The sequence below is a fragment of the Natator depressus genome, chromosome 5 (genome assembly GCF_965152275.1).
Source record: "Natator depressus isolate rNatDep1 chromosome 5, rNatDep2.hap1, whole genome shotgun sequence".
Taxonomy (NCBI): Eukaryota; Metazoa; Chordata; order Testudines; family Cheloniidae; genus Natator; species Natator depressus.
The window spans coordinates 21020322-21035031 of NC_134238.1; the positions used below are offsets into that span (position 1 = coordinate 21020322).

The 14710-nt window shown below is 40.8% G+C and overlaps 1 protein-coding gene across 5 annotated transcripts in view; it reads left to right on the forward strand.

Moving 5' to 3' along the window:
• Nucleotides 1–14710, forward strand: part of NEDD4L (NEDD4 like E3 ubiquitin protein ligase) — a 351255-nt gene that overhangs the window by 287302 nt on the left and 49243 nt on the right. For all 5 annotated transcript variants that reach the window (XM_074952404.1, XM_074952405.1, XM_074952406.1 and 2 more), the window contains 3 exons: nt 6941–7072; nt 7612–7731; nt 9866–10063. In XM_074952404.1, coding sequence (XP_074808505.1) covers nt 6941–7072; nt 7612–7731; nt 9866–10063 — 450 coding nt within the window. The remainder of the gene's footprint in view (nt 1–6940; nt 7073–7611; nt 7732–9865; nt 10064–14710) is intronic.

The following is a 14710-nucleotide window of genomic DNA, read 5'->3' on the forward strand; positions in this document are numbered from 1 at the left end:
AGTTCCATTAATTACACACATGTTTTATACAATTTTATATTCCTCTACTAAAAACTGAATTCAGATTAGAGCTACTCTATGAATGCCTGGTCAGTAACGCCACTGTATTCCAAAATAGGCATGCAATGTTGATGTGATAGCCAAATATATTGAGGCATGGTACAAGGAAATTCTTGTTGAATTTTTACATTCATATTGATTATGCATTTACCATGCCAATGTAGACCTTCAGTGTTTAGATAGCACATCGAAATTAATGCACAAAATATTAATGTACAGTGTAATGATACGAGATCTGTCTATTGTATTGCAGGGGGCCTTGTTTTTCACTTAAGTCAATTACAGAGGATGAGCAAAATTTGATACATGATTATGTAAAGTGGGTGCTTCTTTGAATGTGTGTTGATATATATTTGTGTGTGTGTAAATACACAATGTTTTTTAATTGGATTGCTTTTAAGAGCTTTATTGAAAGTCTCAGAGGAAACTGAATATTTTCCCTTGAAATGTTTTACGGTAAAACTAGACTGGACAAAGCACTAGTTATCACAAATGGCAAGAGGATGAACAAGATAATTTGCATAAGTGTCTCCCATCTCTGATTTATCTTATGAAAGGAAACCAGTAAAGAAAATACAGTTTACCTTTGAGAATGGATAAAGTACTGGTAAAGAGAACTGAAAGTTCTAATTTAATGTGTTTTAAATGGATTGCCTCTGAGTCTCTATTTTGGTTTGCAAAGCTCAGTTTATATTACAAAGAAATGCTGCCAATAACTGGTTCAGTTTATAAGGCGTTAGGAGACAACAAAAAGGAAGAGATGTGTTGCTATATGTGATCTTTAATGGTTCCACCTCTAGTGACTCTTTCGTTTGTGACTCTGTCCTCATAGCTCCCTGCAAATCAAACCTGCTATTGGCAATATTCACTAATGGACTTAAAACATCCTTTTGGTTTTGTGTTGAATACAATGTATGTGATTAAAATCAAGTGATTTAAAAACTTCCTTGAAAGCCTCTGAGGTAGCCACTTTTAAAAAATTGTATATTGTTGAGAATTTCAATAGCCTCTCAGTACAATGAATGCATGTATTTGTATACAGTATCTCAAACCCTAGAACAGATGAACTCCTCATCTGTTGGCTCAGAGTCATGTGACCTAAACCACTTTTGTTCTGACAAGCTAATCAATAGCTAGAACACCCCAAATCATGACCATTTAGGAAGTGACTGAATCAGGATTTCGAGCTGTCTCAGCCAGATTTGTTTAACTAATTCCTCTTCTCCTCCCCTTCTATTTCCTCCCTTTTCTTAAATAGATGGTCAACTTTCTACCCATTCTTTACCTTTCCTGGACTCCTGATTTTTTCTTTGAACCATGGAGGCTGTTTTTCAGCTCAACCACATGAAGCATTTGCCTTTAAATGAAAGAATTCTCTTAGCACTGGCTACTGTAATAGTTCAAAGAAGAGTTCTGGAATTGATAGGGAATCTGATCAGAGGGTAAAGCAGATGAGGGAGCTACTGAATAATATGTTGCTGGAGCTTTAAATAAGGAAAACTAATGCACCTTGGATTTCAAAGGTGATCTGTGGGTGATATAGAGATACTGTGACCTACAGTGCATTGTCATTCACTTTTTCAATCTTTGGGTCAATTGTTTTCCACTGTTCTCAACTTGCTTTACAATATCTATTTTGTAACAGGGTGAATGTACAACATGAATTGCTGTTTTATAAGGCTACACAAAAAAGAGGTTGTTAGATTGCAGTGTAATTATGATGGTGAATCAGGCCTGAGAGGTTTGTGATGTTACTGAACACACAGGTATCTGTATCGCTAGGTAGCCTTACTTCAGGCCTCATGCAGCATATGATCCATGTGCAGAACCTGTAGGGCATCAGCCTTTAAATTCTCTGGTGGATGTTTTATCAAAAGTAACTGGAAACTTAGATGCCACAATATTTTAACAAGAAAAATAAACTTTTAGAAAAGGAGTACTTGTGGCATTTCCGATGAAGCGAGCTGTAGCTCACGAAAGCTTATGCTCAAATAAATTTGTTAGTCTCTAAGGTGCGAGGGTCCGCTGTACTTTCAGCCACATTATTGTTGTGAATGACTTTCCTACCTGGTAAGGAGATTTTTTTCCTCTTTAAATTGAACATAAATGCTGTAGTGTTCTATAGATAAGAATCCAGTAGTGATATTTCCTATAGGACATTTCCATTTCCATCATTTAAGCAGTTACCCCATGTGTTTTTCTAGCAGTGAAACCTCATGGTTTCTGGTGCATTAAGCTGCTTCCGTGATACACCCTACTAATGCCTCTTCATTACAGTTTTCCAGTTATCATGTGTGTCATTTTAGTTTTAAAATACTGTTTACAGTTTCAGTTTTATATGGAAAATTGAAGATTTTTAAAATACCGTAACAGATAGTAATATTCAATAAAGTCAGTTACACAAAAAGCATTTCCACCATATAAGGGAAATTACATGTTATATCAAGGTATAAAATGCAAAATATATTTTGTAAGGTTCACATACCGATAACCAGAACTGAATTAGAACAGAGGGGATACACATTTTCTGAATTTCCAAAAGAGTGATGCATGTAAGCTCTTGAATGTTCCTCAGTTTTAACCAGGGTGGAAACAATTCACCAGTTTTGTAGGATAAGAGTAACACTTTATGATGGTGGTGAATTTTTAAACTAAATACAGCAAGCAGCAGTTAATATTAACATGTTGGTTTGCCTCCTGTTCAGAATTATCTTACCCCTTCCTCAGTGCAGATAGTAGTCTTTTGTCAGACTCAATCAGGTGGAATACTTTCCAAAAATAGAAGATCTGTGTCTGCCTAAAAAGAATCAGGTTCCACCTGTGCTAAGATGGTCGGTAATTTTCAGGCTAATTTATTCCAAAAATTGGTTGGCTTTATTTATAGATCTGTGTTGAGATAGTCTTCAAAGAATGCTTTTGGGCTGCTCATCATGTTGCTAATGTACATTACCTCTTTCTTACATTCAGACTTCTTCCCTTTTTATGAGAGCTCAATATTTAGAGAACCTCCTGGATGACTCTCCATCATCATTAACAACTTGAGAGCATATACTCTCAGCCTCTTCTCCAGACTGTAATATCTTTGCAAGATCAAGCCCCTGATACGTACATCTTGAAAAAGTGCTGACAGCCCTCAATTCCCACTAACCTCAGTGGGAATTTAAAGTTACTCAGCACCTCACAGGAGTGTCCAGTACCTTGCAGAACTGAGCCACATTTGAACTAGTAGGATTTAAAACTCACGGACAAAGTGTCCCTCCTGATACTTGGGGGCAGGGAGGGAGGACATGTGACCACCCCATGTATTGCTACTGGGAGGGACTTTCAGCCCCACCTCCCTGGGCCAGGGCAGCCAATCTCACCGGCTCCTGGGGGGCTGGGGCCACTGGGCAGGGAGCACGTGCCTTTGGGCATGGCTGGGGTCAGCCCGGCCCAGAGACACTCAAAGCACCAGTGTCCTCCCAGAGCTCATGGACACCTCAGCGGGGCGGTGTGAGCAATGCCCATACCCCTGGCAGAGGCCAGGGAACCTGCTCCCGGTGGCAGCCCTGCGCCCAGCCCAGGAACTGCTGTGCTCTCCCCACCGCACCAGAGTTACCTGTGGGGAGGATGGGGGCTCTGTCATCCTGCTGCGCCTCCCCGCAGCACAGTTTCCGGCTCGCTTGGCTGCTCTCCCTAGCAGCCGGGCCCAGATAGGGAGAGGAGGTGGCGGGAAGGAGCCTCTTCTGAGGGTGGCTGCTCTGGGTCGCTGCCTCTGTGCAGCACGGCAGCTGCCTGAGAGAGAGCCCGCCTGGGGAGGTGGCATCCCGCCCCTCCACTCCCTGCCAAAACCCAGCTGCCAGGGATAGGGGGGCTGAGTGAGACGGAAACATGATTGGCGGGGAGTGGGGGGCACTCCAGGTTCTCTCAGGCAGCCACCGTGCTGCGTAGAGCAGCGACCCAGAGCAGCCACCCTCAGCTGGCATGAGAAGCAGCTCCATCCCGCGCCTTCTGCTCTCTGCATGGGCCCAGCTGCCAGGGACAGGGGCCGAACATGCCAGGGGCAGGCGCAATGGGAGAGGGACAGAGCCCCTGTCCTTCCCCTCTCCCTCCCCCCCACCCTCCAGCAGGCTGAGCAGAAATCAGGGGTGGACACTTGACCCTGCATGCCCCCCTACGTGTCGCCTATATGCCCACGAAAACATGCTGTTGGTACATCCTTGCTTACTGATTGATACCCTGAGATCAGGTATTGGTATAAGAAATACTCCCTGGTACTGAGGTATCTGTATATGAAAAGTAGTTCAGTGTAGAATTTCAGAGGTGCTGGCCCTTGCTTCCTGAGCTTCCTGACGTGCTGAAGGACACTATGTTCCTCTCCTCAGCTTTTCCATGATAACTCTCACCTCTGATCTCCACCATTATTTCTTGCTACTGGCAAAAGCATCAGAACAAGAACTGGCTGTAATGTAAATGGAATCTCAGTAGTTAAACTGCTGCTTTTTACACAATAAGTAAGGAAGATTGCACACTGAGAACCAGCAGAAAATCCCCCTCCCCTCCCCGAACAATACTTCAGTCCTCATGTTTTCTTGCTACTTTCTTTAGTTGCATACCTTTTCCATGGCTTACTTGAAATTGCAACATCACACCCTATGCTGTTAAACAAAGACGAGACCTTTATAGTCTGATTTCTGTCTAAATATGGAGCAAGAGCATGACAAACTTGCAAAATCTGTTCTTTCCCTTTTTGCTTAACATCTGAAAAGAATGTCAAAGATGTAAGAAATGTTCCATCTGCAAAATGTATATGGTCCTTTGGCTTGTGTGCTTGGTAATTGCCTTAAATGTCTGGCTTCATTGCACAGTGTGAATGAGCATTGGAGGAATCTCTCCTCTGAGTCTAGAGTAAAGGGTAACTGAGTTTTTCAGCCTACTTCAATTATTTGCATCAACTGCAGGTTGTCAGACAGTGGCAAGACTTTACAATCCTTTTCTTCTGTTTGTGTTTTTGTTTTGGTGTTTTAATGTGGCTCCTTTTAGAAACAGGCTTGTCTCAGCTTCTCTTATCCAAACAGGCTTTAAAGAGCTCTTAAATTTTCTCTTGCATGCAGCAGACAGGGTTTCTTCTCTCCCCCCAAGCAGTGTTAAAAGAGGCACAATGGCTATGTACAGCTTGGACATGAGCATAGATTCTTTCTCTGGTTCAGCTGTCAGGTCGATTTCTTCCAAATCCAGATACTGGCACTTGTTATAACATCAACACTACTACGCTCAACGTGAAACTCACAGGTTATGAACAAAATCAGTTTAACTGCTTAAATACAGGCATTCTCCCTACCCACCTTGCTGTGCTTCCACGTTAGATAAAATGCTGGCACTGCTCGTCTGCCTTAACATCAATATTTTTATTTTGACTTCTGTGAGAGGAAGTTATTCGTCCTTTTATAACTATAAGAGAATGTCACATCTATTGTTGCAGTCCACACAAGGAAAGCCGTTCTAAAAAGCAGATTACAGTAAGAAGGGGCCTTAGTACACTTTCTTATAGCTAGAAAGCTGCCTACTTCTAAGGGGATTAGTGGTACTGATGCTAAAATAAAGCATTACACAGAAACTGACAAGACAATTAAGCTTAGGCACATGCTTTCTCTTGCCGGGTCTTCTGATAGAGGCATTTGATTTCATCATTCTTCTGCCAATCAAAACTTGGTCATAAGAAAGAAGAGACTCCAGAATTTAAAGATTCTCTCAATAATCTAGGCTTATTGAAAGGCTACTGCTGGCTCCCTGCAAGTTCTTCAGGTCTCTCACCACATACCTGTGGATTAATTAGACTCCAGAAGCTTGTCCAACAAAATGAAAAGGTCTTTTCAGCAGAAAAGTCTCCTGAAAATAATGAACCCAGTGAACCCAGTACAAATTTATTAAGGGCCAGATGCTCACTGGAGTTACACCAATTTACACCAGCTAAGTATCTACCTGGCACACCCTCACCACTTCTCTGGCGCCTTCTTCTGGTCACTCTGGGAATTAGCTCTTGAGGCTGGTCTTTTTTGCACCACCATTATCTGTATGTTGACACATTTTACATTCATGTCCTCCTTTTCCATTGCTTGCTAATATGTCCCCTGTACTAAGGGAGTTGTGGAAGACAGTGGAAGAAATGTCTTTTCCTATCCTGATGACACACACATCACTTTGTATTTTGGGGGGAGGTTGCAGGACGGTGGGACCATGGCTTTATCTTTAAGGTGGATAGTGAGTCTCAGAAAATTTAAGCAGGACTTCCATCCCTGAATCTATTTGCATTCTTTCTTAGCATTTACAAACTGTCGCCTGAACAATAATGAATTAATCTATACTACACCCTATGAGGTAGGTTATTTATTCCCTCCATTTTACAGAGGTGGAAACTGTGACTGACCTAAGGCTGCTTACCCAGTCCATGGGAGAGCCCAAGTGAGAATTTAGGAGTTCTTGACTTTTCCTTTAGGCTACGTGGCCTCTCTAGCAGTGACTCATGTATAGCAACTTTAGTGAATAAATACTACCTCTAACAAAGGGGAAACAGTGAAAGCAGTTCCTATCATAATGTGTAGTCTCCTGTTTCTTTTGTAGCTCCTTTAGTTTCACGACATGGAAGCTGAGCTGTTTTCTGAACAAAGCACCTGTAGCTATGCAAATGTGAACCAGACTACCTGCGTGTGGAAGGGAGGAGGGTGTTGGGTCAGATATATGAGAAAGAGAGCCTGTGTTAGAGAGAAATTTGAAGACACGCATTTCCAAATTTTCCACTGTATTTGATTGAAAGAATGGCATAAGCAGACTTCTTCTGAAGATAATTAATTTTTTTCAAGCTACCACAAAATAATGATACACAATTTTTTTGCATAAACAGCCATCAGTGGCCTATGTACATACTACACCAGGCTTACCTTCAGGCTGGGAAGAAAGAAAAGATGCTAAGGGACGTACATATTATGTCAATCATAACAATCGAACCACAACTTGGACTCGGCCCATTATGCAGGTATGGAGTTTGCTGTTGAAATTAAACAATACAACAGAATGCTTAAAATGTGTTGGGTCTAGTTCCCTTTGAAAATCTGTTTTAAGGTTCTTAAACAGAAACAGTCTATGCAGTGCATTGGCAATTTAGAATAAAGTTATTACATTTAACCAGGAAGATTTACAGTGATTAAGATTATGTTTGCTAAATTTCTGTTAGGGCCAGAATAAAGATATAAATTGACTTTATAACCACAGTGGTGAGAAATGAGAGAGAGAGTAAATATATTCAGGGACAAATTTTAGAATCAAATTCAAAATGAGGATTTTAATCTGTGTACTAATAAAGCCATTTATAGTAGTTTGTTCATGCCTAAGCAGTTGTTCATTATTTAAAGCATGAATCATTTTTAATTCCATTGAACATGCTTTTTGAAATAATATATTTAAAGCCTATTTAGAAAAGGATTAACAGAGTACTTATGGCTTTTTTTTAAACAGCCTAACTGCAGATAAACATGATCCTGACACTTAGCTAACTTGTTTTTGCCCCTGAAATAGCTTGCAGAAGATGGTGCAGTTGGGTCAGCAGCAAACAGTAACAACCATCTAAGTGAGCCTCAGATAAGACGGCCTCGTAGCCTTAGTTCACCCACAGTAACTTTATCTGCTCCACTTGAGGTAAGAAATCCTGTCTCATCTAACAAAGATCACTTCTGTCCTGACTTCTCATTCTTTCTGTTGTGTTTGACCTTTTATTTTCATTCCAGTTTTGCAGCCAATGCATTCGTCTCTCCTGATCTGTTAGCTTTGCCTCATGATGATGATATTTTCTTCTGAAGTTTTGTTCACGTGCATCTTCATTTTGTACAGTAACATTGCCTAATTCTTCTTCTTCAACTCTCACACTCATTGCTGAGTATGGGGAATATTCTTTCTCCTATAGTTACCTTTGCTATCATTGCTTTGTTTCATTTGTGTGTGCATATCCTGTAATACATGCATTACCGTAACTTCTTGCTGCAAAAGCATCAAATTAGAAATATTCTCAAAAGCTAAAACACGTATTTTGAAAGGCAAGTGCAGTAAACTGTAAGAAAAGGCTCTGCAGCTTGAGTTTGGAAAGCTGTGGTTGAAGTAAGGACATCTCAAAGCTTTTGATTTTGTATTTCATTCTTTGCAGCAGGGTATTTTTATTTCCTTTTAGTGCTTTTGAAGATATCTCCTGGATTTAGGGACAGACTTAACTGTCAGCTTTCTTCACTGGAAAAAGTTTTCCTGAATGGTTTTTGTGGACTATGATACAAGTAAAGGCAGCGGTCTAAACTTTTCAAGTCTACCTGCATAAAGTTCGGATTCTAAATCCATATTAAAACAACTAAAAATAAGTGCCTGATTTTCAAAGGTCTGAAATGCCCATTGACTTCAGTGGGATTTGTGAGTACTCAGCATTTCTGAAAAAAGGCCATATATATATTTAGGACCATAATTTTAGGCAACCAGATTTTAAAATTTGTCAATTATTTATACTGTAAATGTATTCCTCTATAATAATAATTTGCAGTTTACTCTCCTTGAACATCACTGTTCTTGCCTGAGAACTTCTGGATAATAAACAGTACACTAGTATGCAAGATTAGTCAGTAAGGCACTGATCATGCAAAGTGATCCACCTGCATAAATGTTTTTGCTGGAATGGAATTCCACTGGACCCAGAGCAGGTGAATCTCCTTGTAGAAGTGGCATCTAAAATATGCAAAAATATTCTTGACTACTGTATAATAGATACTTAACTTTGAAAGAGGAACCAAACTTACCAGAATGGTAGTTTTTAATCCATACCTGTATTTTGAATTATGAAGAAAAACTGATTCATATACTCAATATTGAAATCCAAGATTTATAAGTATCTGAATTATAAATTGTGTAAGATAATAGAGGTAAATGTAAAAATATTTGATTACAAATCATGCGTCAGTATCTACTTATTTGTGCCATTTACTGATCTGTAAATATATCATTAAAATATAATCAGTGTTACTCAGCCAGGCAGTAAACAAAGTTAAAAGTAAGCGGTTACTGTAATGGGTAAAACTTAAGTGCTCAGGTCCCATTTTCAGAAGTGGCTTGATTTCTCTGGGAGTTAAATGTGTATGCACTTTTGAAAATCTACTAGGCGCCTATCTCCATCTTTAGGTGCCTAAATACCTTTAGAAGTCTGGCTGTTAGGTTTTGTAGTCTCATTGAAAGTCAATGAAAAGGAGGCACTCTTGAAAATTTTATCCACTATCTGTAGTTACAAACTGGTCTGAATAGTTTGAACTTCCCTTTTATTTTAGGAACTTGCTTAATGACTATTTTAAACATTTTGGTCGGTGAAATCAGTTACTAATTGATGAAAAATGCATTTGAAGTATCTTACACTGCCTTCTATTCATCTATACTTTTTTGCTTTAAAATGTTTGTCACATACAGTGCCATGCAAACAGCAAAGTAATGCCTGTATTTTTCTACATAAAATTGATTTTTGGTATTTATAAAGAGGCAGTAGAGAAAGGTATCTAAGATGTGAGCTACAGTAGCCCTATTTTTGGGAGAGGAAAGTGATAAAACACCACGGCCTTTGCAATGAAAGCATATTATGTAATAAGGAGCAGCCAATTTTAAAATAAATTAGTGATTGAGATAGCGATACCCCTTGTTCCTGTAAATTGTATCCCCATTGAAAATGTGTTCAGCTCATGATACCAAGTGTCATTCATAATATAATATAAAATGATATTTGTGGAGTCTTAATGTTGCTCATTTTCCACAGGGTGCCAAGGACTCTCCTGTGCGCAGAACTGTCAAGGACACCCTTTCCAACCCACAGTCTCCACAGCCATCACCCTATACTTCTCCTAAGCCCCAACACAAAGTGACACAGAGCTTCTTGCCACCTGGTTGGGAGATGAGAATAGCTCCAAATGGCAGGCCTTTCTTCATTGATCATAATACTAAGACTACCACATGGGTAAGATGAATTCTAGCTTATAAAAGTTTAAATCTGTTGGTGTTTTCTGGATATTTTTACCTGGTTATTTTTGTCTTCCCTCCTGTATACCCTCCTTGCTGTTGTTCCATGTACTCACAGGCACCGACTCCATGGGTTGCTCCGGGGCTGGAGCACCCATGGGGAAAAATTAGTGGGTGCTCTGTACCCACCAGCAACCAAGCTTCCCCCCCACCCCCCCCGCCAAGCACGCCGTGTCCCCGCTGCTCCGCCTACCTCCCAGAGCTTCCCATCGCCAAACAGCTGTTTGGCAGTGCTTAGGACTTTCCAGGATGGAGTGGGGAGGAGTGGGGACGTGGTGCGCTCGGGGAAGAGGCGGGGCAGGGGCGGAGACTTGGGGCCAGGAAGGAAGCAGGGACTTTGGGGAAGGGGTGGAATGAGGGCTGGGTGAGGGCAGTGCAGGGGTGGGGTCAAGTACCCACCGGGAACAGTGGAAGTCAGCACCTATGTTATGTCTTGTCTTTAATTAAACTGTAAGTTCATCATGCGGAAACCTTGTCTGCTTAAGAGTTTGTACAGCACTTAGCACAACTGGGCCATGAATGTGACTGCAGCCTGTGGGCACTGCTGTAATACCAAGATTTAACAGTGACGCACCTAACAAATTAACATCCTGAAGTGGCTGTTGTAGTACCTATTCCTGCTGTTAGAGGATTTACACATCTTTTTCTAGTACGTCTTTGCCTTTTATATACTGTACAATACATTGTATATTTGACAAACCGGTGGACATGACCATCATTTTGAACAGATATTTTATTTAGGCTTAAATTTTAAAATCCCGAAGGAGATTTAGAACACCCCAGAGTTTGAACCTAGAGTGTTGTCTTAGCCCATTCTAAAGCTACTGTCCATCTGCAAAATTTGAGTGAGTTTGGATTTCAAAGGCACACACTCTTCCTAAGTGTTTTGGATCCACTGTTTAGGTTTGAGGCTCTCTCATAATTTTAATAAATTTCATTGTCCCTTTCACTGCTCTCATATTAAAATGATTATAATAAATGTTCTTCAGTCATCACGATTCTAATATGTTATCTGCCTTGCATCAGTATACTGCATTTTTCTTTAATTTTTTATTGTGTACTATGTTAAAAAAGAAAAAATGAGAAGCTAAACTATTTTTTAAAAAGTTAATGGAGAATCAAAGGACTCAACTGCCTTTTTTTTTTTTTTTTTTTTTGCTTTGTGAGAATAATGTTCTTGGCAGTTCTCCATCCTTAATTTATCTGGTTATGTGTATACATTGCATACTTGGAACTATGCATGATATATACCAGGGGTAGGCAAACTTTTTTGCCTGAGGGCCACATTGGGGTTGCAAAACTGTGTGGAGGGCCGGGTAGGGAAGGCTGTGCCTCCCCAAACAGCCTGGCCCCCACCCCCTATCCTCCCCCCTCCCACTGACTGCCCCCCTCAAAACCCCAGACCCATCCAATCCACCCTGCTCCTTGTCCCCTGACTGCCCCCTTCCCGCCCCTAACTGCCCCTCCCGGGACTCCACCCCCTAACCAACCCCACCCTGCTCCCTGTCCCCTGACTGTCCCGCCCCCTATCCACACCCCTGCCCCCTGACAGGCCCCCTGGGGCTCCCATGCCTATCCAATCTCCCCTGTTCCCCGTCCCCTGACTACCCCCCCAGAACCTCTGCTCCATCCAACTGCTCCCTGTCCCCTGACCGCGTCTCTCCCCAGCCTCCACCCCATCCAACCGTCCCCTGCTCCCTGTCCCCTGACTGCCCCCCGAGACACTCTGCCCCTTATCCAAACCATTCCGCCTGCTCCCCACCCCCTTACCATGCCGCTTACAGCAGCAGGAGCTTGCAGCCCCGCTGCCCAGCCGGAGCCAGCCACGCCACCACGCTGCCCAGCAGGAGCAGGAAGCCAGAGCCCTGGCGGCACAGCAAGCTGAGACTGTGGGGGAAGAGGGAACAGCAGGGGAAGGGTCGGGGGCTAGCCTCCCCGGCCAGGAGCTCAAGAGCCGGGCAGGACAGTCCCACAGGCCAGATGTGGCCCACGGGATGTACTTTGCCCACCTCTGATATATACTGTCTGCTGCAGAATTTAGGCATCCTTAAGGACAGGGTATCAGCCTGGAATTTTAACTTTGAATTTCCTTGCCTAATTCTGTTAGCTGGATCCTTGATTTTATTTCAGTGTCGGTCTTTGTGGTTCATTGTAAATTTTGTTCTCAGAATAATGTTTTCTTTACCCTACAATGACTTTGTGAGTTTTGGATTGGGAGTTAGCTGGCTCCCTTGTAGCCATGTTTCTTAGACTGATGTTTGTTGCTGTCGGAACACATCATTGTCGCTCTCGACTCTAGAAGCACATTGGATTATACAGTCACCCATTTTTATAATAGTGTTATTGTTCAAAATACTTACACTTAATGGTCTATTTCATTTTCATACTTACAACTTGACCATAAAAATTTACTTGACTCATAGTTTTGTATGTACTGACTCAGCTGGGACACACATATTTTTCCCCTTTAAAAACACTCACTATTTGAATTACATAAAACTGCTTTGAGAGACCTGTATTTGTGCGCGTAGAAGTCAAAATCAGTTTAATCTTAAACAATAGAAATTTAGGAACATGTTTGTATCTATATATTAATATCTGGGGGAGATTTTCAAAGGTACAAATGACAGGTGCCCAGTTCCCATTCATTTTCAATGGGATTTGGGCACCTAACTCCATTTGTGCTTTTAAAAATTCCTCCACAATCATTATAGATCTGTAATCTCAGATCCAGGAACTGTCTGAACATTGTCCTGAGCTCTCATTAGCACTTACACCGAATTCACCAAAGTGCTTAAGGGTGTTTTTAATTCCCATTGACTTCAGTAAGACTTAAGCACAGATTAAAATTAGTCTCTTAATTAAGTGCTTTGCTGAATAAGAATATGATTATTATTCACATGGTTAAGTGCTTTTCTGAATCATAGCCTAATAAATAACAATAATAATAATGTCTAATATCTTATTGTTCTGAGAAATACATAAATGGCTGAGATATCATATTGAGGTTTAAAAATAGTTCTAATATGATGCCTGATGTTGAATAGGAAGGTACTTTTAAAAAATTATACCAGTTCTCCATATGTCAGAGTGATTACTGTGGGTATGTCTACATTGCAAAAAAACCAAAACAAAAACAAAACCCAACCCATAAACCTGTGGCAGCAAGTCTCAGACCCCGGTCAACTGACTCAGGCTCAAGCTATTAGGCAAAACTAGCAGTGTGGATGTTCCCACTCAGGCTGAAAGACCCGCACCTCTCACTAGGTTTCAGAGTCTGAGCGCCAGCCTCAGCGGGAACATCCACACTGCTACTGTTGGTGCTGTAGCATGATCCCAAGTCAGTTGACCCGAGCTTTGGGACTCAGTGCCACAGAGTTTTTGCAGTGTAGGCGTACCCTGAGTTAACTATCTCTGTTTTTAAATATTGTCTAATTATTGGTTGGTCTATAATGTCTTCAGAGGTTCAGTAAATTAATTTTAAATTTAACAATTATGTATTTACAAAATAAATTAGCACATTGTCAATTTATTTTGGCAATCATTTCTTTTTAAATAATTTTCCTTTCTAATGGAATTTAACATTCAAAGAAAACTCAGGTAAGACTCAGTATGAATTAAGAGTCCAAACCATCAGTTTGGATTTTTAGCCTTAGATCTGAATTTGCTAACTTTTGTCATTTTCATAGAATCATAGAATATCAGGGTTGGAAGGGACCTCAGGAGGTCATCTAGTCAACCCCCTACTCAAAGCAGGACCAATCCCCTGCTTTAATTAGTTACAGTATATGTCACTGACAAAGAGTCTATGTGATTTAATTCTAACACTTGTACGGTTTTACCGTGACTTCAAATCCTCATATTGAATTTGGAACTCTAGAAATAGAGGGTGAATGTGTAAAAATTGAATGGATTAGCATATGGAGCCACTGTGCCTTGTCAGTCCAAGCTATGACTTTAGTAATTTGAGCTAGCTTAGTAATGAAATACTCGAGCTTTTCCACATCATCACTGCAATGTAATTGCTGCTGGTTGGATTTAGTTTTAAATACCGTGCACTTTTATTTGTTATATGTCATGCTGGTGCCAAGTAATCTCTATCTACATTAGAAGCCTCTAATGATAGCTCTTAGTTTAAGTGCTGCAGTATTTGGGTAAGCCCAAATATTTTTGTATCTTTGTTTTCCATGGGTTTTTGTTTTATTTAGATTGTTTGTGGTATTTTATTTGTACTGTTTGGATCCGGGCAGCCATTAATTTAATGTCTATACAGTGATATGAACATAAGAAGCTCTTCTTCCTCTTCCTCTTTTTTTCCAAAATAAGTGAGAGATATGGCCTTCTCCTGCCTGATCGGTTAGTTTTTCTCTCTAAATTTATAAAAAACCAGAAAGGTACATATTTTGCTCTAAACCCTCCATTAGTTATTTAAATTATAATTGATTATAGACAGAGAGAATCTAGCAGTCGTCCCACGTGATGCAACAATCACTAAATAAACCATACAGTGCAGAAAACAGAAATACTCCACCATTCCTGAACATCAGCTGCCAAGTAGTATCCCCCTCCCTAAAAGCTTGTGTAA